Source organism: Musa acuminata, chromosome BXJ2-8 (genome assembly GCF_036884655.1).
Source record: "Musa acuminata AAA Group cultivar baxijiao chromosome BXJ2-8, Cavendish_Baxijiao_AAA, whole genome shotgun sequence".
Classification (NCBI taxonomy): Eukaryota; Viridiplantae; Streptophyta; class Magnoliopsida; order Zingiberales; family Musaceae; genus Musa; species Musa acuminata.
The window spans coordinates 47,844,601-47,870,137 of NC_088345.1; the positions used below are offsets into that span (position 1 = coordinate 47,844,601).

General features: G+C 36.8%; 3 protein-coding genes and 1 long non-coding RNA gene across 19 annotated transcripts; 1 reads left to right on the forward strand and 3 right to left on the reverse strand.

The window, feature by feature from the left end:
* Positions 1-5,331: 5,331 nt before the first annotated feature.
* LOC103996338 (NAC domain-containing protein 92) lies at positions 5,332-6,824 on the reverse strand. Its single transcript, XM_009417245.3, has 4 exons — positions 6,670-6,824; positions 6,392-6,585; positions 6,037-6,317; positions 5,332-5,963 (listed from the first exon to the last, which is right to left on the reverse strand). The coding sequence occupies exons 2-4, from the start codon at positions 6,558-6,560 to the stop codon at positions 5,511-5,513; spliced, it is 903 nt and encodes a 300-aa protein (XP_009415520.2). The 5' UTR covers positions 6,561-6,585; positions 6,670-6,824; the 3' UTR covers positions 5,332-5,510.
* Positions 6,825-10,095: 3,271 nt separating this feature from the next.
* On the reverse strand, positions 10,096-12,621 carry LOC103996337 (uncharacterized). The gene is made up of 3 exons (XR_672590.3): positions 12,430-12,621; positions 12,225-12,328; positions 10,096-10,385 (listed from the first exon to the last, which is right to left on the reverse strand). It is a non-coding gene; the product is annotated as an uncharacterized LOC103996337 (long non-coding RNA).
* Positions 12,622-13,038: 417 nt separating this feature from the next.
* LOC103996335 (probable protein phosphatase 2C 59) lies at positions 13,039-16,535 on the forward strand. Of its 2 annotated transcripts, none has more exons than XM_009417244.3 (9): positions 13,039-13,098; positions 13,257-13,489; positions 14,231-14,358; positions 14,574-14,672; positions 14,769-14,927; positions 15,679-15,765; positions 15,842-15,933; positions 16,062-16,136; positions 16,225-16,535. In XM_009417244.3, the coding sequence occupies exons 2-9, from the start codon at positions 13,422-13,424 to the stop codon at positions 16,378-16,380; spliced, it is 864 nt and encodes a 287-aa protein (XP_009415519.2). In that variant the 5' UTR covers positions 13,039-13,098; positions 13,257-13,421; the 3' UTR covers positions 16,381-16,535. The 2 variants fall into 2 exon arrangements, with proteins under 2 accessions (XP_009415519.2, XP_018686378.2); XM_018830833.2 differs by having other exon boundaries at positions 13,048-13,145.
* LOC103996336 (uncharacterized) lies at positions 16,072-22,286 on the reverse strand. 15 transcript variants are annotated; one of them, XM_065122222.1, is made up of 6 exons: positions 22,026-22,286; positions 20,085-21,432; positions 19,829-19,984; positions 17,485-17,777; positions 17,304-17,414; positions 16,072-16,431 (listed from the first exon to the last, which is right to left on the reverse strand). In XM_065122222.1, exon 2 carries the CDS (start codon positions 21,244-21,246, stop codon positions 20,191-20,193), a length of 1,056 nt encoding a protein of 351 aa, XP_064978294.1. In that variant the 5' UTR covers positions 21,247-21,432; positions 22,026-22,286; the 3' UTR covers positions 16,072-16,431; positions 17,304-17,414; positions 17,485-17,777; positions 19,829-19,984; positions 20,085-20,190. The 15 variants fall into 15 exon arrangements, with proteins under 15 accessions (XP_064978294.1, XP_064978290.1, XP_064978287.1 ...); XM_065122218.1 differs by having other exon boundaries at positions 20,085-21,454; XM_065122215.1 differs by having other exon boundaries at positions 20,085-21,681.
* Positions 22,287-25,537: the final 3,251 nt, after the last annotated feature.

Genomic DNA, 25,537 nt, shown 5'->3' on the forward strand with positions numbered 1-25,537 from the left:
TATATCCATACCTCACCACAAGTCTTTAGTAACATATTAAGATTATAATTCCTAAATTAATCACAACTCTTCCCTAATTTATTATGGAATCATAACCTAATCCAAGCATCAACTTCAACTTTTATCTCCATTACACTATTGCTATAGTACTATGGTCCAAGTCACTAGATTAGGCTCTCTTCTAAGTAATGATATAGTTAATGAGGTTTAGCAAATATAAATAACTTTTATGATATTATTGATTGATGAATAAATAATAATAATTTATTTATATTATTACTATAATAATATTATTCAAATATAATATTTCACATAAGATTAACTTATAAGAATTTGATAAATATATTATTATTAATTTTAATTTAAATATTTATTATAATAATTTAAATTTAAAAAAAATATTAATATTACGACTAATTAACCTAACATTTGAACATGATATATTAAGAAGGTGTAAATAGAAAAATACTATCTGTGAATGAAAATTATGATTCCATTGTATATGGACATGATATCAACTTGCATCTCTTATGATTTCTTTTGTATATTTGACATAACATATTATAATTATTATGTGAAAAATTATTATTATATTAACATGATTAAGAACTTTGGATCACATCAATGCACTGTCATGGAAATGGCTAATCTTCATACAATTTTTCTCCCTTTTTTTTTACAATTTGGTGAACTCAAGATGTCAATGGCAAAACTCCCTCCATCTCCTAAATTTTATTTTGCTATCTTTTTGTGACAATTTAGAGACCAAATTGTTGCACATAGGATAATTAAATCTATAATAAAATTCATTAATTTGTTCAATGATATTTAGTCTCTTTTTTTTTTTCTTCCTCTCCCTTGCTTTTTTCTGTCTTTTCATTCAGTTGCTTTGTTTTCTTTCATATCTTAGCATAAGCCAAAAAAAAAATATTGTCATCCAATTACAGTGAGATTTTATGTATACATACACCTATATAAAACAAAGGGATTAGTACATTAAGATTTGATTATTATATAAATAATTAATATATTTCTAAGTTCTTAATGGTCGAGCATGTTAGAAACTATATTGCATATTTTTAGAATCTTTCTCCAATAAATTCTTGAAGATTTATGTGAGAGAGAGAGAGTTAAAAATATATATATATTTGAATTGGATTAATTCAAGAAACTACAAAAAAAAAAAAATACTTCCAACAAAGTAATTTGGACATACCATACCGTAAGAATAGAAAGATCAGAACAATGGAGATCCATTTGGGTTGTCACGGTAACAGTGTGGATTGACATTGAACAGGAAAAGTGGGAATGAGGTGACTGATGTCAGTCACATCCTATCCTGAGACAAGTGGGAGAACAGATGGGAGCTGTTGATAACTGGAGAAATGGTCAAGTTTGCTATTATTTGTAAGGAGTTCTAAGTTGGATGGAGATCCAATGAAATAAGTCTGTACTTTTAGAAACTCCAGGATTGATTGGTAAATATATTTGGATAATTTCTACAAAAAAAAATAATAAGATTTTTATTCTATGAATTTCCATATTTATAGGAGTATTTTTATTTTCATAAAATATCTTGAATAATATTTACAAAAAGATATCTAATATTTATGACTCAATTGATTTTGATTTATTTAAGTTGAATCGATTTGTGAGGCCCCAATTGAACTAGATTGATTCAATAAAGTTAAGATGGTGGAATGAATGATTCAAACATCTTCAATTTTACACTGAAAAAAAGATATTAGTTACATATAATTGAATAATGATTAATATAAATAATTAAGTTATGATATATATATTATTTGTAATAGCTACTTTGATATACTTTCTTACGTGTAAGTCGAAGGGTTAGCGGATTATTTTGTTTATATATAAAGTTAAATATTATAAATAATGGATATTATATAAAACATTTAAGAAAATACAGGAAAAAAGTGAGAGAAAGTAACTATTCTAAATGTTTAGTATCTATAAATTATTTTCATTAGACAAAATATGTAATAGGTGTTTATCCAATTCCAGAAAAGAATTATAAACCCTATAAGATAATTATAATTATATAAATGATTTGAGAAATATTACTTGTTCTAAGAGAACTATATTTACAATTTCACACTTGATTGTAACTAAAAACAAAAATTAATCAGCTCCAACCTCATCATAAATATAGAAAACTATCAATAATAATCCTAAAAGTGTTGAATATAATTATGCTTCTCCTAAATACCTCATCATTAATATAGAAAACTATCAACAATGATCCAGAGCCAAGATCTTAACATCACAATAACAAAAATATTCACCAATAAAACCCACTTTTAATTTTAAATCATTAATATTTCCTTGTTTCACCAAAAATTAACAAAACGGTGTTAAAAATATAAATATCAATAATTAGTAAACAATCATTCATTTTCATCATATAAACACAAAAATTGGACTGTTACAATATCAATCCGATTATACTTAATGGATCAATGAAAAAGATTAGTTTAAAAATACTAATTTTTTTTAAAAAAAGTTTATTGTCAAAGAGGAGAGGATGTCGTCGTCACGAAGACATTGCTATTTATAGCCGGAGAGGAGATGAGGTCACTACTAATACAAAATACTATAGAGGAGTAGAGGAGTTTGTCACCCCCAACGAGGGGAGAATGTCATTGTTATTAACAAATACCAGAGATGAGCGGAGGACTTCGTTGTCACCATTTGTTATCGAAGAAGAACAAAGGAGTTTACTATCGTCGAAGAGGAGAAGCTGTTATCACCATTCGCAAATACTAGAGAAGAGCAAAGGACTTTATCATCGTCCAAGAGGAGTCTATCATTGCCTAAAATGGGAGATTGTTACCATCGTTCATCACCATAAAAAAAGTAGAGGAGGGAGAGGTGCTATAGTCGTCACCGAGACTAAGGTTATACTAGTTCAATGTCGTAAAAAATTTTTGCCTTTTGATTCAAATCTGATCCAACTTAAAACCTGACCCGATCCACTTCATAGGATTCAATCTGAGTCCATATGACTCAGACTATGACCACAATCGAATTAAATCAACCCTTGGATTAGTTGAGTTTGAATTAAGTCAATTTATAGTATTTGAATGAATTATTTTAATTCAATAAAAAAGGTCACCCCAATTTTAGGGCATTTATAGTATTTTAAACAAAAGGAACACCACTAGTAAAAGAAAATATGGGGGCATCATATGGTAAAACCTTATTATTTGATATTTTTTAGATAAATTACCTAATATTTTTAGGATTTTTTAATTAGAAAGAGGCTTAAGAGTTTAAATATAGCTAATTAAGATATATTTTTATAGATATGGTATATATCTCAAGGTCTTATTCTCAAGAATAAAACCTTATTCTTAAGATTTTATTTGATAGATCCAGAGAGAATTGAGAGAAATTTTTTTAGAACTTTTATGAAAAAGTGTACAAGACATTTCAGGATGATTAACACAAGAGAGAATTATCTCGTATATTTATTTTCTCATATAATAAAAATAATATTTTCTCAACAAAAGCAGATAAAAATTATGGAATCATATAAATTTTGTATCAGTATTCTGATTTAATTTTTAATCTAAAAAAAAAATTAAAACCTTCTTCTTCAAGAATGCCATATAGAACTTTTCTCATAGGATTCATAAAAAAATGTGTTTATTTTCCTCCAACAATGCCACACAGCATACGAGTTTATTATTCCAGTAACTTTTCTCCAATATATATTTACATGGGTATTTTTTCTGGTTCGTGATCTGATTAGAAAACCAATTTCATCTTCGTGGTCCTGCATATTGAAAGTACTGTTGGTGTCTCGATTATATCATCATAAAGGAGGTTTTTTTCTTATAGTTGATTATGATATATGACATCTCCTGAGATCCTTCAGATCCTTGCAGAGTTCTATAACATAACCTATGGTCTTGTATATATAATGGTTGGAGTTCATGTGCTGTGTTCATAAGTGCACACTGTACATGCACTGAACTATTAGATTTCAGTCAAACAAGTCAAGATTTTTCTAATGCAGCAGTTCCAGGATTCATTGACATTAAATTCCTTGGAGCATTAGGCAAGCAGATCTATTTGTCTTTCTCTTTCCTCTTCTTCTGAGGAATGCATCAGTCTGTGTGCCTTCTTGTTCTTGATGGAGCAGAGTTATTCTCAGGTAGCTAAAGCAGTTGTTTAACAAGAAACTGATCAACTTAAGACATTTCCTCTACTTTGTACCATAGTACTTTGGACTAGATTTGTCTTTCAAATCTTATCATACTTAATTCGACTAATGTGATAAAATTAATTTGACTAGATTTGTTTTTCAAATCTTATCGCACTTGAGAATAGTCGATTTGAACTGGAATTGTCGATACTTATTTAAGAGGATTTTCTCTTCACGTCTACCTATGAAAACTTATATCGAGGGAATGCTTGATAAAATTCTTCCGAAGCTTAAGTCAGTAAAAGCATAAGCGAGTTTGATCCTTTAAAAAGAGAAAGAGATGATCTGAATTATTTTGAGTTTGAAAATCTATGCCGACATGGCAAGCCTCACTAACTTGTTCTATCGTTGTCTTTCCTACAATACTCCGTGTGTCCAGTTTCGATTGATCGAAAAAAATGATCATTATCTAAGTGCCATGTTAGCTAGGGTGACCTAAGAAAGATGATTGGAGAGGTGATCAGAGATAACAAGCCAACCCTTCCTCTGATTAGCATCAGGTAGATCAGTGTTGTCTGCACTGCCTATATATCTTTTGATTGCTTCTTTCTGCCAAAAGGAGACAACTTCTTTGGAGATGGAGGATGGAACAATCTATCTAAAATTATATTTGCAGAAGATTTTAACTCAGCAAACACAAATTAAGTAGAATTTTTTTCCCTGAGGAAATGGAAGTTGTTTAATGTTCCAGCAAAATAAATGTTTACTTCAGCAATCAGTCTCCTTTTATCCATCAATTGCTGCTAAGAGAACATTGTTGACAACCTGCAGAGTCTTCATCATAGCACAAAGAGTAAGGGAAACATACATCTTCTATTGAGGACATGAAGGTGATCACATGATAATAAAAGGGCAATCAAAAGAGACCTCATGAATATGCCTAATGTGGATTATCATAGATGTGAAGGTGAAAAGACTATGAATTCTGACAACAAGATATGATAAATATATTCACATTTTAAGTTTATGTTTTGTAATATTTCAAGAACATCCACAATATATTGTTGACTAAAAGTAGCTTAAAGGCATGTAATTTGGAGGAATTTGCTGTAAGTGCTCATGAAATCAGCATCACCACCATCCCCTTTCTTTGACTCATCTTCACAAACAAGAAACATCTATTTGATTACTGTAAGTATAGTTGCTGTAAAGAAACACAAATGGAGAAGTGTGGTGGAAGAACACAAGACCTTACAAGAAACTCCAACAAGACATCTAATGGTACAGATCTAGAGAAGTAGCTTAAACTTAGTGTCTATAGCTTCTCTCCGTCTCTCTCTTAGTAAGAAGGCCAGTAGCCCTCATCGATTAGCTCCACACAGGAATCCACATTGTGTAGCCCAGTGATCATGGAGCTCACGTCAGTGCCAAATCCTCCATCCGCTCCTCCCATAACACCGTTGGCCACCACCGACGAAGGCAGCTCAGCCACCCCCTGCGGCGCCGGTGTTGGGGCTACCAGGTTTAGGTTTAGACCTGCAAGAGGGAAGCCGCCTCCATGGAAGTTGAGCTGCGGCTGGATCGGCAGGTTTGCTCCATGGCCGCCTCTGGCGAACCTCGAGAGTTCCATAAGCTCCGCGTTGGACAGGTAGCTCCGAGCTGCACCGAGGTGGAAAAGGTCGTTCTGGATCAAGGAATGCATCATGGTGTTGGTGGTGGCTCGCGGCTGGTGAGACGGGTACCTCTTTCCACCGGAGCTCTTCATGAACACACGGCAGACGACCCATTCATCCTGTGATAAGCGCAAGATCACGGTCGCAGGACCCCATGGGTGCAAAACCTAGCCATGCAGTAGAATCACGTACCTTGTTGTTGCCCCTGAAGGGAGATTTGGAGTGGATGCGGTATTCGTGCATGACCCAGTTGGTCTTCTCCCCTCTCGGAGCTCGCCCTTTGTAGAACACCAGCGTCTTCTTCAGTCCCACCAGCTCCGACGTGCTGCTGCTGCCGCTAAAGATCTCCTTGTCCTTCCCAGTGGTCTTCCAGTACCCGGCTTCCGTGGCTCGATTGGTACGGACGCCGGTCGGGTACTTGCGGTCGCGCAAGGTGAAGAAGTACCACTCCTTTTCTCCCATCTTCGCTCTCCCTGATGACACCATGCCGGGTTACCAACACTTCATCTCTACCCAGTCACCAACTCGGTCTTTGGGCTTCCTTTACCTGGGAGATCCCAAGGCTCGCACTTGTTGATGTCCACCTCCGCGATTGCTCTCGCACCGAAGTTTGGCTCAGTCATCTTGTTGGTGAGGTAGTGTGCGATGAGCTCCTCGTCAGTGGGATGGAACCTGAACCCCGGCGGCAGTCGATCTTCCTCTTTGCCTTCTTCCATACGGAAGATTTAACAGATCAACACACTGGAAGCGGAAAGATACATGATCAAACAACCAAATAACATAGCTGGCTTCCTCCGATACACATCACTCGATCAATTTGCGTACCTCCGATGCAAGCTGTATACCTAAAACGAGGAGGAGGACGGCAGCTCCTCCAAGTGTCATCCACCAAACGAGCCGAAGTATCTTCTCTCGCAGCCTCAGATTTAAGCTTTAGGGTGGAGGGGTTGTGTTGGTGAAGCTCTTACCAACTAAGCGTCTTCTCTTACAAGCTGCCGAAGCATGTCAACACAAAAAACCATATGGGTTACGATCAATCGAACACCTCTTCGATTTTACTACTTCCTCCATCCATGTTTGATTCATCCACTAGAAGGAGGAGTGGCTCCTCCGGCAAAGATTTAGTCAACACACAAAAAAATACCCTTAAAGATTTATTAATTGGACTATTTAATTAAGATTTAAAAATAGTAAAATGCACTCAAAGATTTTTTTTAAAAGGATATTTGATTTTTTATTATAAAAAGTAAAAAAAAATATATATTATATTTAGTATTATTAGAATAAAAAATATAGTCACCGATTTTTCAATGAAAATAAAATTGGACAATATAGGAAACCTTAAAATCCATAAAGGATTATCCAGCTCGGAAAATCACCACTCATGGAACAATGCCACGTTAGTCGGGCCCACCTTACGTCACGTTTGACCGAGGGAGCGGTAGGGCAGGCGGGCCAGCCGGGACGGGGTCTCCCCATGCACGCACAACCCCGTTGACTATTCCCCCACCCCGCCCAAAACAACAACAGTGATGCAGAATGCCATTAAGCGTCTTTTATGCTCTCCATCGGTTCCATTTCCATGGCCATTAATTGTCAGTGCTTTGTTCTTCGTGTGTTCTTTGTATGTGAATCTGAACCGCATCATTTGGTGGTATCGGAAGACACTCCAGTTGACGTCAACATCATTTAATGGTGCATGAAGGGTGTTTAGCTTTGTATCACTTGAAAGTGAGGAACTCATGGTTTAGTTCTCCTTGTCATGGAGGGGATGAGTTAATATTGTTGATTACTCCTATATGTGTATGCTTCAAAATGTTCGGTTTTGTGATCACGAAGAAGAAAAAAACATTCTCCCAGTCTTATCATTTTATGTGATGTATGGGGTCGAACACACTAGTAAGTCTGCTTTGTCTTGAATCTGTACCTAAGATGACTACTTGCTCTAGAAACAGAAGTTGTTTTCTCTTGGCAGCTTGTGTTCTTGGTGTCATGGAGACATGATAGTGAGCAACACACTTTGCTAAGATGTCAGTGCTGGACACACGTCCCTTTCTGCTGGTTACTTATCAAGCACTTCATGACATGCAGATCTTGAGCTGTCCTCGTGCTCTTTCTCGAGTCAAATTCTACTGTAATCTGTGTGCAGCTCCTCCTCATCTCCTTGACTCTGTAGTTGTGTCTTTGTCATTTGCATACCTAAAAGGGTTTATGATCATACGTTGAGTTTGATTGATGTGCATGGCACGATAGAGTGGCTTCACAACAATGGACAAACACCAAATCCATTTCCAAGATTAGGTGGGTTGCATCTATCGTGTAGATATGGATTTTTGTTTGTGTACAGAGATGCAATCCTTCATGAATCATTTGTCACTCCTTGTACTGTTCTCTTGATTGATAGTTTTGAGTCACTCGAGTTGAAATCCATATTAGAGAAACCAACACATCAAGCCAATGGTGATGTTGATTAGTGTCATCGTTGAATGACTCATTGGAAATGTGATGTTATCCCCAGAATATGTTATCGACATCAGATATGGATCATGTTTGCATGATGTCTGCGTTATTCCAGTTTTATGTGGAGTTGATGGAAATCAAGTTCTTGGCAGATCATACTATCCAAGAACAAATAAGAACCTCACTTTCATATTTGCTTGCCAAACACTTTAAATAAGATGCTCATTAAGAAGTTATCCGCTTCCTCATGTTCTTGAGTTGGATTACCAACTTGTCATGCCCAACACACAAGTACCTCATGTTCTTTGGTTCCACTTCTTGGAGTTCTTGGTGGTAGTATGCAAGAAACAAAGCACAACCAATCTTATCTCTGAAGTGAAATATAAACTCCATTGATCATTAATTACTAATACATTTCAATCATGATTTATTGCACTTCCAACTGTTAGAAGATTGATCCTGGTCTTATTACACAACTTGTTGATGCGATCAAGGAGAGTAGGTAAGACTGTCACATTCACATATTAGACTCTTCCATCAATTATATACTTCCTTCATTCTGGTCATCCATGATCAAATCAATTGCCTAAAATTTATGTTTACAACACCACTGGCTGTAGTGAATTTTAGAGTTTCGGTGCATATGACAATGTTAGTCTGAAAGAAGTTGCTTGTGGTTTCAATAAGGGGTTGAACTGTTTGTTTCCTTTTCTCAGTTTACATTGTTCTGATTGCTTTTGTTGCATTGATAAATAGCAAAGGGCAAATCAACTGGACACAAGGAGGATAGTCAATTCATAATAATTTTTTTCTATTAATTTGGATTTTTTACTAACTTGAGTATCGAAGTAATTTTTTCCTCCTGAAGATAAGGGTAAGGGTTTGTCGAAACATCGATTAGCACTGTTGTGACAATCAACAAGGTCCACTCAGCTTGACTTATCAAGTAGATATCAAGCCAACTATGACATGATTTCAAATATTTATATGTTACATATATATTTTTTTAATTAAGAATGTCCATGATTAAAGAGACTTAGTAACTTATAGAGTGTAATGATCCAACTTGATAAGCTAGCTCACTCATTAATTTGAACCATTGGCCTACTTAAACCCAAGTTAATAATTATACACCTATCACACTCTTATAAGTCAACCTAAAATTGTGGACATCAACTGCTCTGAAATTGAAGGCAAATTTTCTCAGAACATTAGAAGAATATAATGTATAACACCTAGAATTTAGTTGTATAACTGAACATAGCTTCAAGACTACATTTGTATGTCTGACAGTTGAATTTGTCTATGTAAGAATAGACTTCTCCCACTTTTATTGTTTATTTGCAAGTGTTTGTAGCCCAACTTATACATGGAGAAGTTAGGTCCCATATAAGAAGTCTGGAAGAAGAGACTACTTCAACCTGATTCCTTGAGTTGGTGCCAACCTTCTCCCTGAATGCCAATGCAGTTTCCCTTTAAACTTGATCAGAAAACATCACCATCTTGGGTTAGTACAAATCTCTAAAAGTAGAGACTATGAAGAAACCAGAGACACTTAAAAGACATGATAGCTCATGGGGGGATTTAGTGGCTATCTACTGCTCAAACAAACTCAGTTGGCTTATTTATGGTCCTGGTTTTAATCCTTCTTCAAACAAGTACCATCTACCATTTAACCGCCTGATAAAAACAGGAATCATAACCTATGATAACTGGCAAAAACAAAACAAGAAAGTGGGGACAACCCATGTATATTCTTTCTAGAATTATTCGACCGATCGAATAGTCTGCTAAGAGAATATCTTTGCTATAATAACTTAAAGATCTGATGATGCTAAACAAACTCTGTTTGCTATGAAATTACACACTAAACCTACTAGACAATCATTCTGTGACAGTTTGAATATTTGCTTTATCCACTCAGAGAGCAAAATTAATTGTTACACAGGAAAAGGCACTTCAAAAGAGTGAAGACAATCTTTTGCATAGGAAAGCTGCAGTAGCTTTCTTTATTTGAGTTGCATGGTGTCAAAGAAAGGACCTCTCTGTATTCAGCCTCATATCACCATTATGTCTCAAGCCTGTGGACAACAAAACAAGATAAGGAGTTAACAGACAATCTAAAACGGGACAAAAATTACAAGAGAATTGCATTTATCTGGGCTCAAAACATATCAATTAAAAACAGTAGAATATAAAGATGGCAAAAACCAACATCATTCACACATCAACTGATGATGTTCAAAGATTTAAGAACATAGCTCTTCAGTTTCTCCGACAACAATCTTCGGAACTAGACATCTTAAACATCTCTCACAGGACCTCAAAGGGTTTCTTCCTATAGTTATTACTGAACATATAACTGACTTTAAATTCTTGATTCACATCACCCACTACATACAAAGTTAACTCAAAAGTCAAAGCTATCTTCAATAACATTTTTTAGGTACCATCAGATGGTTTTTCACGTCATAGAATTGATGGTGACTTGATATATATATTATCGGACTTAATTGCTCATAATAAGATTATAAGGGGAACAAAGAGAGTAGACTTGCTCTGAAAATTTTGGCCTTCTGGAAAAGAAGTGAATGTATCAAGAACTTATGAGCGATCTTTAGTAAAGCTGTAATACGTACTTGACATGAAATCCATAGTAGGTTCTATGAGGAGCATCAGATACCTAAGGCTACAGCTGGTTTGGCAAAAGCTAATGAATATCTCTGGACTAGTTTGGACTTGGATTAGTAATGAGAATAATGTCTTTTTCTGATTTGATGAGTGGCCTCCAGGAGGGCCTTTATTTAGGAGATAGAGATTGTGGTGGATTCTGAAAATCTGATTGATGCAAAAGTAACAGACGATACTTTGTTTACCCTACTTCTTCATGAACAGAATCAGCAAATATGAGATGAGACACATCAGAGGGATACCAATGGAAAGCAGGATGATACTACTTCTTAGGTATCTAAAAGGCCAGAAACATTGCATGCAACATGATGTAATAGTGGCTTGGTTTAGTATTGCATGGGGAAAAAGGATGTGGCAAGACACATTCTCTTTCTGTTGTAGCCACAAAAACTTATTTGGACCAAGTAAATTCTGATAAAAATGGTAATATTTCAAAATCCAGTTTGTGTTTGCTGTCATAATGCATCTTGAAAATAGAGCATCTATTTTACAGTCATGAATATACATGAAGTCTCTAGACAAAGGTCCTTCACAACCACAAGACTAATAGGGAAGATCATCATTCAAATGAAAGATCGACTACTTCAGAAGAATCTAAACAAATCTTTTGAATTCAAATTCTCAGTAAAGCAGCCTTTGCTGCTGCAAATTATCACGTGTGGCCAGAAAATATTAAAGGGTGCTGAGAAAAGTGATCAACAATTACACAATATTTGATGCGATCAAGGAAGATATGATGTCCAGACTAGTTGTTGTCGAATCTGATGAGCAGAGATGAAATCAGACAATTATTTGTTAGCTAACATTAATAAATGGGCTTTAGTGAGTGGTATGTGCGTGTTATCACATTCGAAGGAGATGATGCTTCCTGCTACTGTCAATTGTGCTAAAAAATAAGTTGTATGCCACATACACATGGAAACAAACATTTGATTACTGAACAAAATACATGTCTACAAGTAACAACATTCAAGAACTATAACTCAAAGGGCAAGTCACACACATACCCATCGTAGTACTACTAAGACCATATGCAGATGTCTACATTGCAAAGCAACCTTAACCAATAACTATGCAATACATTAGGTTAATCATACGCGCAGCATAAAGCAGAAACATCTCCGACTAGCAAGTAAAGATAAAATATCTCTTGACAAGCTGAAAGATCGATGTTATGAACATTCAATATCTGCAAAAAAAAGGTCACTTTTTTAAGGAAAAGAAGGAACCTTTAGGGGCGATGCAATCGTTCAAAGAGATGAGAAGATCCTTCCTACTGCGTCTTAGTCCGGGGGGGTGGTCTATCGGAGGCCAGCCTGTAGATCCAATAAACCTAGAAACAAGGCACACAAGGGGCGGATCAATCTCCCGCATCCAGTGCACAACGAAAGTGCAATGAATCCAGCGAGAGGAGAGGACGGTCGATTATCGTACCAAAGCGGAAACATGCGCGACCATGAGGACGACCACGAAGAAGGGAGCGGCTTCCAGAATCCACGGCCCGGATGAGGTCTGCGCCATCGCCGAACCCTCGAACAGAGCGACTCCTCTCAGCTCGCTTGCACCCTAAGAATACCGACGCTTGGCTCTGAGGCGGTGGCCATATTAACCCGGAAGTCACACCCCGTCATCCACCTGACCTTTTTGTTGGCCTCGTAATGGGACCCACAAAAACCACCAAGCAGTATTTTCACCATTATGCCATTAGGGTATATCTAATATTTATGGGGTCTTTTGCCTTTTCCTTAGACCATTTTCGACGACCAAATCAAAGTCGCCCTCTTTTGCGCCACGTAGTAGTTTGGGATCTTGTCCAAGCACTGCGGTTTATATAATCATCAAATCGTCATTTAACGGTCAGATTACATACACGTGGTTGGATCTCAGACGTTCTACATCTTTCGACGGTCTTGATGCAGAAATTACAATTGCCAGTAGCAGGTGCGGTTGGACGGGACAACCAAACTAACTGTAGTCAATTAAATCTTTATAAGTCGTAAAATTGAATTCTATGGACAACTTCATTTAATTTAAATTATTATTATGATTATTTCTCGTTTCTCCACCTTCTTGTCAGCTTCGTCTTTCTCCCACGACCAGAAGGTGAACCACGAAACCCGGCGTTGGTTTCGCCTCCGCGATCGTCTCTCGTCCTCTCTCTCCTTACCCTCCCTCTCTCTTTCTCAAGTCGTTAGGGTTTGTTCTTTCCTTTCACTTTTCCTCCAATCTCTCATTTAGAGGTTCTTTGTCGGGATCTACAGGTGGTGACTGGGGTTAGATTTTGGTTTCGGCTTCGTTCGTGAAGGATGTGCAGATTTATGACGTGGTTTAGTTCCCCGATTGGCGGATCAGATCAGCTTCTCTTTGTCGTTCCTTCTGAATTCAATTCTTCCTACTAGTGGAGCTCGTAAAAGAGTCGAATAAGGATGGGTTATATGAACTCCATGAGTGGCCTTCTAGCAGATGGCTCTCCAGTTAGCGGTGGAGGACTCAGGTCGCTCTTTTTTCTCATTTCCATTCACAAAAATCATTTCTTTATGTTGTATCTGTTAATTTTCAGCTTTCTATGTGTGGGTGATCTTGACAGAGCAATAGTTAATGTTGTGCAGTGTTTTTTATGCTCGTCCTGAGCTTGTCATTTAGGATTTTTGAAGCTAGCTAACATAGATATGATCAGTGACTTATTACAGAAGATTCATGAAGTATCAAGTCATCTTCTTTTTGGAGAACCTTACACAAAGTTTGTAGCAATGTTCGCTGTACCATAGTATATCGTCCAATATGGGTGATATGTATCAGTCCAACAAAAGATCGATATGGCGGTACATATGGATTTATCTATATGTCTGTCATACTGTGTGTCGGTACATTGATATGATTTGGTATGTACCATATCGATCGCCAGTCAGTATGAACCGGTAAAATGAACTATGGTTTGTAGTATAAATGATGATTTGGTATTTCATAAACAAATTGATTAGCTTATCCCTTAGCAAGTTAGTTTATGACTGGTTCACATGAATAAGATGTATGTTCAGAAAATCTTAAGCAATTCTTACAGGATAATTGTGTTTTCTTCCCCATATTTTTGTAAATCTAGGCATGAAGCAAATGAAGAAAATTCGGTAAGACACTATGCTCGTCTCTGCTGTTGAGCATAATTTACATGCAAGATCATTGTGTACGTTAACAATTCAACAAATATTTGTAATAACACTTGTTGTCTTCACCGCAGTCAGAATCGGAAGTTCAGTTATGGGTATGCAAGCTCTCCTGGGAAAAGATCTTCAATGGAAGACTTTTATGAGACAAGAATCGATGGCGTCGATGGAGAAATTGTCGGGTTGTTTGGAGTTTTTGATGGTGGGATTTTTTCCCTGTTAGTTATAGGATGTTTGATCATATATATCTTGGATTATTGTTTTCCATAGGTTTAGCAACTCTTTAACCCAATATTGGGCAGAGATTGTCAACTGTGTTGTGGTCAAGTAATTTCACATACTTTTTTTAACTTCCTAAATCTCTTTAATTGGAAGGCATGTCATATATAATTGCCCTAATTATAAGTGTATACTCAGGTCATGGTGGTGCTCGAGCAGCAGAGTACGTCAAGGAGCACCTCTTCAGCAATTTGATTAGACACCCCAAGTTTATCAGCGATACGAAGTCAGCTATAGGTGTTTCCTACTTTACTATTTCATTGTCTGTGAATCACGATTTTCTGTCCGACATAAAAGTCTATCAAGTCATTGATCAATTCTCTAATCTTGCAGCTGATACATACAGACATACTGACTCAGAGTTTCTGAAATCTGAGATTAGTCAAAATCGTGATGCTGGCTCAACAGCTTCAACCGCCATCCTTGTGGGCGATCGTTTGCTAGTTGCAAATGTCGGGGATTCTAGGGCTGTTATATCTAGGGGAGGGAAGGGTAAGCCCCAGAAGTATGATGTGCTTCTATATCAGTTCGTTGCTAGGGTGCTAATCCAATGTGCATAGATATCTAACGGGTTTGTTTTCTATGAATGCAGACACTTCAAAAATGCTTTTGATGTCTGTATAGTTGTTTATCAGATACTGATACTTGTTTGATTCCTGCAGCATGTGTCGATTAGCACCCTTGTGTTATTAACTTCTTTCTGTTAATGTATTGAATATATGTAGGATGTTTATATCATCTATATGAGACTTCAAGACATGTCAACTATTATCATTAACATGTAGATTCGATTGTCGACATATTCCTTAATGTTCTATATATTTGTTTGATGTATTTTACTATCTCTTTGAATTTTGCTACTTGCATGTATGGTTATTATGCTTTGTATAAATTTTATATGATGATCATAAATTGTTCATATTGCACAAAAGTAAAAAAAATATAATAATATATAGAAAATATACAAGTATAAAATGCCATGCCATATCTTTTGTAAGATTTGTCATGTTGTCATGTCTGTAATATGTTGTTATCTCATCTTGGTGTCCATGCTTCATGGTATGTTTTGGATGGATGTTCTGTGCACTTTTTAATTCTTCATAGAACACGATTTGCATTATTGACTAACCATATCTTTGTTGTAAATATCAGTCATTTTACAAATTGTCATTCTTGAGATTAGTCACCAAGCTTATTTTGAGTTTTTAAACTTACATATGTAGTAGTTTGTTATTTTTTGTAGCTTTTGCTGTCTCAAAGGATCACAAACCAGATCAAACAGATGAGAGACGGCGGATTGAAGATGCCGGAGGCTTTGTTATGTGGGCTGGTACTTCTTCTCTTCTCTACAAAATTTGTTGTTCCTTCTCTAATATTTCAATCCTAGTGAAATTTTATGACCGCAGGGACATGGCGTGTTGGTGGTGTTCTCGCCGTGTCACGTGCATTTGGCGATAGGCTCTTGAAGCAGTTTGTTGTTGCAGATCCAGAAATACAGGCATGGATGCCAAATCTACAGTATACAATCAGTATATTGATATCATAATTTTATATGTTTATGAAAAGGTTAGAGGCTCTTTTCCTGTAATATTCAAAACTTTTAGTTACTTTAAACTGTAACTACAGGAGGAAGTCGTTGATCATTCTCTGGAGTTTCTTATACTTGCAAGTGATGGATTGTGGGATGTTGTTACAAATGAGGTATTTGACCGGATTTATTATACACAGATCCATGAAATATTTTGCTTGTTCAGTTACATCTCTTTTGTTTCTCACTGAAAATTCTCAGGAGGCTGTGGCCATGATACAGTCCATAGAGGACCCAGAACAAGCGGCAAAGAGACTGTTGCACGAAGCTTATCAAAGAGGAAGCGCTGACAACATCACTTGTGTTGTGGTACGTTTCTTGGTTGGCCATGGAAACACCACAACAGAGCAGAAGTAATGCTCATGTTTTCATCTTGTCGAGTCTTAGTTGTCCGCAGCTAATATATGTCTGAGAAAATGAAAAATCACTACTTCATCCCTTTGCACGAAGTAGGAACATATGGATTTCACATGTTCAAAAGTATCTGCTAAAAGAAGGTTGAATTTTGTTTATGGCACCCTAGTTTTCCGACGGTAACAGACTTCGTGAACTGTGTTGTTAGTCTTGAATGGATCCTTAAAGTCATTTTTCAATGTAGCATATAATAAAATGTTTGATTGCATTTACATGAATATTGACTGCAAATGTTATTGTTAAGAATCAAATTCTTGAAATATATGGTCTCATATAATATGGACAGTATGTGGAAACAGCATGATGGGTATCATATTGTCATTGATAACAGATAAGATCTGATAAAAAGGATGCATTCCGTGTGCAAGGATTTCATTTGACATTTTATGCATCAAGTTCTTGTTCAGAAAAATGTTTACCCCAGGATCAGGTCACGCAGAATCAACTCGAGTTTCTTGTTCAAGTTGTGATGAATAGATTTGGCTTGTTTATCAGTTTCTCACTAAAAAAACCTACTGGACATACTCCACTGTGAGATTATCCCATTTTTATCATATGACCTAGCTGGTGGTGTATAGTTTTCTCCAAGGGTTTAATTGCTGATGTATATACTATATTACAATCTTTCATCAGGGGTTGATATCATAGTGGTAGAATGTGCTAAAATTAGTGAGACAAATGCAGCTACATGGTTTCCATAGATGTGCAACTGGAAGTGATCTAATTCCTTGTCATACAGTCTACACAAGGTGGGCTCATTCTATATGATAGCATGCTTCAAAGTTCAAACAATGAAGTTAATGGAAAAGCAAGATCTGGTGAGCTACTGCAGTGTTCAACATGTTCAGGAGTAACATAATTTTGACCTGTGGATTAGGGGATGCTCGAGCAGTGGAGGGAGGATAAGTGGCTGCATCTTTGTTCTCAATGCATACTGAAGCGAACTTGACTTTTGATTCCTTCATTCTACAAATCAACTGCATCAAATGAATCAGTGTCCTTTTTTTTGCTTCTTGTTGCTTATCAATCGAACAGGATTCAACTTACCAATTCAGGCTGCACTGTTGTTAGGTGCCTGTCGAGAGAGATGAAGTGCCAGCATTAGAACACGAGGGCAGTACACAAAGCCAACTAACCTGAGTGGTCCTGCAAGCGAAGGACCTGAATTCAAGAGAATTTATATGCACCACAGGCTTGATGAGATTGAACTCCCAAAAACAATGCCAGAAAAACACTTTATTTTGAGAAGCTTCTCACCAAGGTTTTTGTACCACCACTTATCCGCTATAGTTAGCTATCATGCACATCAGTAATGAAAAGATCACGAGCAAGGAATAATCCTATAAATGTGAGAAATTCAATATAGAACTTATATCATCATATCAACAAATTCAGTGACCAAATTCTGATGGGTTTAAAAGGTGACTAATTTGAGTAGCAATTACTTGATGATTAAGAAAATAGGCAATCAACTAGTTTCTTACCATGGAACTTATCTAGTAACTTAAAGCCAACTTCTATCAATGTTTTTTGTTTTACATGTATCGAAGTAAAATGACCTTCATTGAATTACTAATTAATGATATCCATATTTAACTTGGAACTTGTAAAACATGTGCAAATATAGAAACTCAGAAAATAGAGAATTGCTTAAAGAGCACCGATGATTGACTTTGACAATTACGACTTTTTTCCTTCACATCTCACAATCGAGATGAAAGTAAAAGATAATACATGAGGAGAAGCTTGCTGTTGGGTACATAAGCATAACAAGATTTTTTGAAGATGGTAATGGACCTGATGCCTGGGAACATATGCATAACATAAGACTGATAGATGTTTTCAGTTAGTCATATGGAGTATTTAGAAGCTTACAGTTAGTCAAAATTTATGGGTGAGGATGTATGATCTCATACACAAGGCTAACATGAACATATCCAGAATTTTATAGCTTTCTCTCTAGCTAATTTTCTCAAGAATAACAACTGCTAAACTAAAGAGAGTTTGTGTTCACAATTGCCACTAGAAACTACTTCAAACATGACAAATATCTAACATTAGACACCCAACGGGCAGTTTTTCGTAAGTAATGCATGATCATGTACACAAGTCTACCATAAACATATCTAAATTCTAAAGCTCTCTCTCTAGCTAATTTTCCAAAGAATAATAGCAGGCTTGGCAGCTTACCATGAAAAAGTTTGTGTTAATGTTTGTCAATTAAACCACTTAAACATGAAAAATGACTAACACTAAACATACATGTAAAGAGGCAGACTTTCCTGTGTATAAAGCATGTAGCAAAGAATAATACCACAAAACATACCTTTATCTAGAATCCTAGGCAACCATCCATTCATGTTTGATTTCCTTCTACCATATCAAGTTTTGCTGCTTTTCCGATTTTGCCACATAAATGCCTTTTTTTTTGCCTCTATTGTATTAGTTTTAATGTGACCATGTGTTATTTCTACCTTTCTTTTAATCATGTACCATTGATGTTACCATGCTTCACCCTTAATCGTCGTTGCAGACTACTGATACCATTTAAATACTGAAAACTAAGATGGCTATATTTACCTAAATCAATGTTATCTATCCTTGTTGGATATGACAAAAAAGATTTAGCAAGGTCAATTTTTTGTTGGACTGGGTACACAGAGAAGCAAGTTGAAAGCTTCGAATAATTCAAATATCAAGTCAGATGGTAACAGAGGCAAGGAACTGAACTTCATGAATTGTTATGCGAAGCAATAAGGAAATTTAAAGGATATTCGTATATAAACATGTGAAACTGTACAATAGCACAGCAGAATAATCCAAAAACCTGAATTGGGAAAAAAAGCTCACTGCAGTTTCTATGAAGGCCTCTCTGTGGAAACAATTTTGTTGTATCAAGTTTGTTACTACGGGTAATTTTAGATGCTTCCTTTAGAGTAATATTCTAGAAATTTTTTCTTAACTATACATTATTCCATAAGGATAGAAAACATGAAACAAATTTGTCAAACTTTATATTGCAACTTAGTTTGGTAACATGTCAAAATTTTCACATTGAAATGGAAAAATCGCAAGGATTGAAATACAATAGAAGAGAGGAGGAGAAGCTCCTACAAGAAAACTATGTCTTCATGTTCAATTAATACTACAGGAAGACATCTCCCAGCAAAAGAGCACCACAAATAATAAATGTACAAGGAAAATGAGCCCGAAACATACAGAAAGTATTCCAGATATGTGGCACCAAATGAATATATTTTGAATGTTCAAATAAAACAGATCAATGAATGATATTCCTAACTGAGCAGAAAGTTTACTAATTGATAATACATAGATCACAATTTGTAGACCCGAGGAAGATGATTGTATAAGATACATAAAAAAATTATACCTGCAAAACTTCCTCCAGAGTCTTCCATGATGTCAATTACATAGCAGCTCGAGACATCTGGTGTGATATTGTGATGGAGATGCCTCTTCAGGGACAGTAACCTACAATAAATGAGCTGAACAGAGAGAGTTCCTTTTTTTTTCCCCTTAGGACAGTCTGACATAAAAAAATTTTATTTCTTGAGGTGTTCCATGTAAGGATCTAATAGAATTATTCTTATTAACTCCGAAAGAAGCAGATAAAGCATATCTTTTACCTGAGGAACTTGAATCTGCCATTGCAGTACCACGTAGTCTTCCTCAAAAGTTGATCCATCCAGGTGCTATGACTTTTGCAAACCTTAAAATAGATTTTGATTTTTCCTATTCCTCAAATGAATGAACACATATTTTCTCAAGAAGTAATGACCAATCTCCACCAAGTTGCTGTGGGTTTAGTTCCATTGCTCTCCTAAAATCCTTCGTACTCAACACATGTGTGCCTTCCAAAGACACAACGGTACCTTGCACTTGGATGTCATTTCTTGCCCAAACACCATTGATGGGCTTTGCATAAGGCACAAGATTGGAAACTGCCTGTTTTGTCAACACATGTCCTGTTCCTGCTCCTACTAGTTCAATGCACAATTTAACCAGCTGCTTCAGATAAGCATCCAACCAACTGTTCAGCAAGTTGGCACCGTCCATTGTTACTCCTTCCAAGCCCTGTGATTGAGCCATTTTCTCCATTCGTTTCTTCAATATCTCAGTATCACACAGTTCACTGCAATCATAATTCCTACAAAAGCTATCAGTGAGAGCAGTACCTGCTGACAGAAATCTCCTCCTTGCACCCGTGGTGTTTGCCGAACAGAAAAGATTTTCGAGAGGAGCCTGAAGAGGACCTCTGAAGGAGTCCAAATCACCCCTATGGTCCATGTTCTCCCCACATTTCGGGGGAACAACTTCAGCAAGAACCTTGTAATGTACAGATCCCTGGTCAAGCAGAGATGGCTCCTCTATCCTTGCTCTTTTTACTGGCAACTCATGAACGCCACCCTTCTGTTGCTGCACTGATCTCTTCAAATAACATGAGCTCAAATCACCATTCTCACCCAGAACAGCTTCAACCTCCACCCTCCTATTCTGTCCAAGGGGGCTGGGACAGTCTCTGATCCTGTTATTATCACTACCACCCCTAAACTTGTCGTTTGACCATGGCAAGATATCCCCTTTGGACCAAGTGTGTGAACATGTCAGGGCTTGTGAAAAACCCAGTCCATCATCTGATTCAGGGGAATTCTTCGACACAATCCCAGTTGGCCTATGTGCAAACCTGCCATGATTGACTGATAGTTGAGCTTTGGCTTGACAGGCATTGCGAAGTATGGAACGAATGAGCTGATTGTGCAAAGGGAGATTCTCATGGCCGAGCGTCATAATGCAGAACTTGTTGAACTCATGCTTGCTCAACTTCTGTGACAACAGACCATTCAGATAGCCGAAATAGCGGTTCGCTTGCTCCTGGTCGAGATGCTTTGCTATCTGCGACTTTAGCTCACCGAGGTCGATTCGAGAATGCTTTGTCACCGGCGGGGTCAGTGGCGGTGGCAGCGATGGTTGCCGCTGCAGCATTGGTGGGGGCGATCTATATCAGCAAACAGTAGCCATAGAATTAACCACCAAATCAGACGACTACAAACCCTTCTGCTTCTCCTTTTATTATCTTTATAGGTTTCGGGCAAGATTAGGGTTTGCACCTTCTCTTACAGAGAAGGAGAGCTATGCACAATTGCCACCTCAACGGCGACAACAACGCTAGCGGTAATCCTATCTTCCAAAGAAGAACACCTCGAGCAACACAAGATCAAGAAGCTGCACTCGCGAAGATGCAAATTTGAGACCAGAATTCTCAAACAGAGATCGAAAACCCTAAAGAAGGCGAGAAGCAAGCAGAATCAAAACCCACGCAGAAGAGGACAGCTTGGGAATCTCCTCATTGCGCGACGGAACCCCACGAAATAAACATTGGCGATCTGATCCCCGGTCCGCGATCGAAGATTCCATAGTTGAGAGAACCGGATCGCAATTGCCTTGGCGAGAGGATCAAAAGCGAGACAAGTAGACAGAGCAGAGGACGAACAGAAAACAGAAGCCAATCCGAGCGGAGAACGACAGCGCAGGCAGAAGAAGCAGGGTGGGAGGGGATTCGAGCTTACCTCTCCGCAAGCTCCGACCAGCGGGAGCCACCGCCTGGATTCGACGACGAAGGCGCCTCAGCCAGCGGCGAACGTATCTCCAATTACTCTCCCCCTCTTCTCCTCGCTTCCCTCTCTTCCTCCTCTCCTCCTCTTCTTCTTATTTCCTCTACTGCGCGTTGAATTGGGATGAGATAGAGCGGAAAGAGTCCCCTCTTCTGTTTCCGTCCTCGTCGACTCGCCTCTCGCCCTCGGCGTTCTCTCTCTCTCTCTCTCGCTCTCTTTTTGTTTCGTTGATTAGTTCCAGGTTTATTACCCGCCATGTACTTGACTTATGATTGGAGACAGCAAAGGAGTCACGTGGGTCCTACCAGTAACTATGGCGGGTGAGTCTTTAGTAGAGGCGATCAGTTTTGTGGACTGACTTGGGACTAATCTCGAAGCAATGCGGTACGATGTGGTGGCGGGAGGATCTATGCTTCCGATTGGGGGAGCAGCCACGCCTGTGCTAGTTTGACCTTTTACGTTTAAGTCAACGGGGATTGGTTCTTGCGTTTAGTCCAAAGACCGACGTCGTATGATTGGGTGTGAACTTAGATCGAGTAAATTTGGACGGCGAATGGTGGCGGCGTGAAGTGTAATAAGCCAAGAGAGAGAGAGAGAGAGGTGACATGGGAATTTGACATGAGACGGCTGTAGGAGTTTGAACTTGGACGTTAAAAGTCAACGGAGATTGGTTCTTGGGTTTGACTTGGGTTTAGTCCAAAGACCGATGTCATATGATTGGGTGTGAACTTGATCGAGTACATTCCGACGGCGAATGGTGGCGGAGTGAAGCGTAATAAGCCAAGAGGGAGAGAGGTGATGTGGGAATTTGATCTCACAAGGTCAAAGTCAACGGATGAGGATTTTGACTTCCGCGAAATGCGTAACAAGCTGTTTCATTGTCAGCTACTTCACACCAAAGAAAGATATCCAATAAAAGTCTCGCCTAAAACCATCTATCAATATTTACATATTTTTTGAACACAAAATTCTTTATAATTATTTTATTTTTCAATATATACTCAAAAGCAAGTCTCACCCAAAAGATTTGGAACTTTTCTCCGAAAATTCTCAAAGTTTCTATTTAGTGCATTCGTAAATTATTTATACATATAATATCGTTGACTTGACCTTTCATCAAACACTCTAATGGATCAGCTCATAAGATATAAAAAATATAATGATTATAGTATTTTATTGAGATAAAAAATAGTGTTAGATTATTTAAAAATATTATAATAAATATATTTCTTAATGATATATCTTATAGATCGATCCATAGTATATGGGTGGAAATTAGTACAGAGTCAAGTAGGAGGTATTACAAATATAAAGGGTTTAAGAGATACAAAATGTGAAGACTTCTATCGGAAAAAATCTAAAAAGATGGAGTAGGTTTTTTTTTATGAAATCACTCGAAAGTAATAAGGAAAATATGGTTAATAATCATGATAATCAAAGGAAAAAAAAGAAATAAAATAGTAATAATACTAATAATAATGCATGCCAAAAAAAAAAGTTTCATCTTATTTAATATTTCAAGTATATAACATTGTCACACCGGTAAAGAAAATGAAAAGTAATTATAATTCTGACGATGCAAACAATTATATTGAATAATAAAATGAGGAGATTGAGATCTTTCTCTATAATCTAATAAGAACGTCACTGATTCGATTTCAACTAAAATATAACATATAAATAATTTATTACATACAGGTTTGGAATCATGAACTAAATCATACATATAATTATGGTGTATTTCTTAAGCAAATAATTCACTTAAAAGGGAAATTTATATCCAATGCTATATATGTAAAGTCATGTAGACAAAATTGTTGTGACCTTCACAGAGTATAAAATTGCATAACTTCCACTAAAAATAGTTGAATGCTATGTGTTCAAAGTCTCTTCCAGAATCTGCATTCAGTCTTATGATGACTGCTGAATGGAATGATGATTTTGAGGTGAACAAGTGTCTGATTGCTCTACAGTAAGACTGCCTGAGGTTGATTCATCACATCTGAACTAATGACTGGTTGATTCCTTAGTGTCTGTGTTAGATGTCAGCAGACTGCCATTGCTGCAGCCTGCATGCTCACCTAGTCAAACAAACCTTCATGACTTAATTGTTAATCTGAACAAGCTCCATCAAAAGGTACTGCCTCATCTGTGCAAGAACATGAAAGATCAATTGCCAGTTGCATCAGTTTCTATCTGATGTATTTTTTTCATTCTCTCAATCATGCAAGTCAATTAGCTCAGTGGGGTTTTTTAGATTACATAACAATTTAGTCCAGAGAAAGCAACAAATTTATGTACAGTGATGGATGCTACTACTGATGTGCTGGTGGAGTTCCTTCACAATGACAGATTCAGCAACCAGTAGTATATATGTCATGCAGAGGTTTGCTATTGTTTCTGTGTACTTTGTCATCTCTACTAAACTTTCTCCCGGTGGACACATTCTATTTCTCTGATTGTGTTGCAATGGGGCTAAATATTGCAGCATGCAACCCAAAATTACTGAGTGATTATTCCTTTTCTTTTCCATAAAAAAGGATTTTATTGAGTCATAATCGGAATCGAATCACTTGAGGAAAAAAATTATGTATGGAAAGAAATCCCATGGAAATTAGGGTTTAATTGTCGTATAAATACTTTATATATCTCAATATCTTGAAGAGCGAGATGAAGTATAAAAAAAAAGAATACCTCGATTATTGTTAGAGTTTTTTTCAATAGTGAGATAGAGAGGAAGACGAAATTTTTTTTATATGATTTACACGATAAGATATACAAAGAATTTCATACTTTGGATTTTATTGATATCATATAATAAATAAATTTGAGTTTTATATAGGTAGGGATTACCAAATCATATTATTGATTTACCATTTTTTTCTTTATATCAAGATTTCTCCCCCTCCCTAATAAAACAATTAGTCATTCATATGAATGGTTGATTACCTCCAATAATCCTTACCCTCTTTTAAAGTTGGCTGAGAGGGAAGAAAGAAAGGTAAAGAAGGTTCAATTTAGCTTTGTGTTATTGCTGGGAAAGCAAAGAAGATATGATTAGCTGATACCACAAAAGCTGAGCACAAGAAGAGAGATTACCAGTGACTGAAACCTTGTCTCTTTACCAAAGTAGACCAGCTTCCTTGGGTGTCCTCATTCTTTGGCAAAAGCCATGCCACTGTCCTCTAATCCTCATTTCATCAATAAGAAAAAGCCTGTGTCACTCAATAACTTTGAGAATTTTGAAATATTTTAGTTCAATATTTTGATTCATACCGAGTAAGGTTAGTTTATTACGATCCAAAAATAATAATCTCTTCAATTATAGAGGTAAAGTTGTGTATATTTGATCCTCTTCAAATATTAGAGAAGATAAAAATAAATGAAAGTAAGAAAAGGATGAAAACACTAGGCATAGAGGTTGTGATGTTCTTGAAAAGATTTTAAGAGTAAATGGATGTTATTGT

What these genes read in the sequence shown, in the direction of transcription:
- LOC103996338 (XM_009417245.3), bottom strand. Translation starts at nt 6,560, where the DNA reads ATGGAAGAAGGCAAAGAGGAAGATCGACTGCCGCCGGGGTTCAGGTTC. An exon ending in CGAGCCTTGGGATCTCCCAG is followed by an intron (nt 6,318 to 6,391) that starts GTAAAGGAAGCC and finishes TGGTGTCATCAG; the next exon opens with GGAGAGCGAAGATGGGAGAA. An exon ending in CCTTCAGGGGCAACAACAAG is followed by an intron (nt 5,964 to 6,036) that starts GTACGTGATTCT and finishes CGCTTATCACAG; the next exon opens with GATGAATGGGTCGTCTGCCG.
- LOC103996335 (XM_009417244.3), top strand. Translation starts at nt 13,422, where the DNA reads ATGGGTTATATGAACTCCATGAGTGGCCTTCTAGCAGATGGCTCTCCA. An exon ending in TATATCTAGGGGAGGGAAGG is followed by an intron (nt 14,928 to 15,678) that starts GTAAGCCCCAGA and finishes TATTTTTTGTAG; the next exon opens with CTTTTGCTGTCTCAAAGGAT. An exon ending in AGGCTTTGTTATGTGGGCTG is followed by an intron (nt 15,766 to 15,841) that starts GTACTTCTTCTC and finishes TTATGACCGCAG; the next exon opens with GGACATGGCGTGTTGGTGGT.
- LOC103996336 (XM_065122218.1), bottom strand. Translation starts at nt 21,441, where the DNA reads ATGCTGCAGCGGCAACCATCGCTGCCACCGCCACTGACCCCGCCGGTG.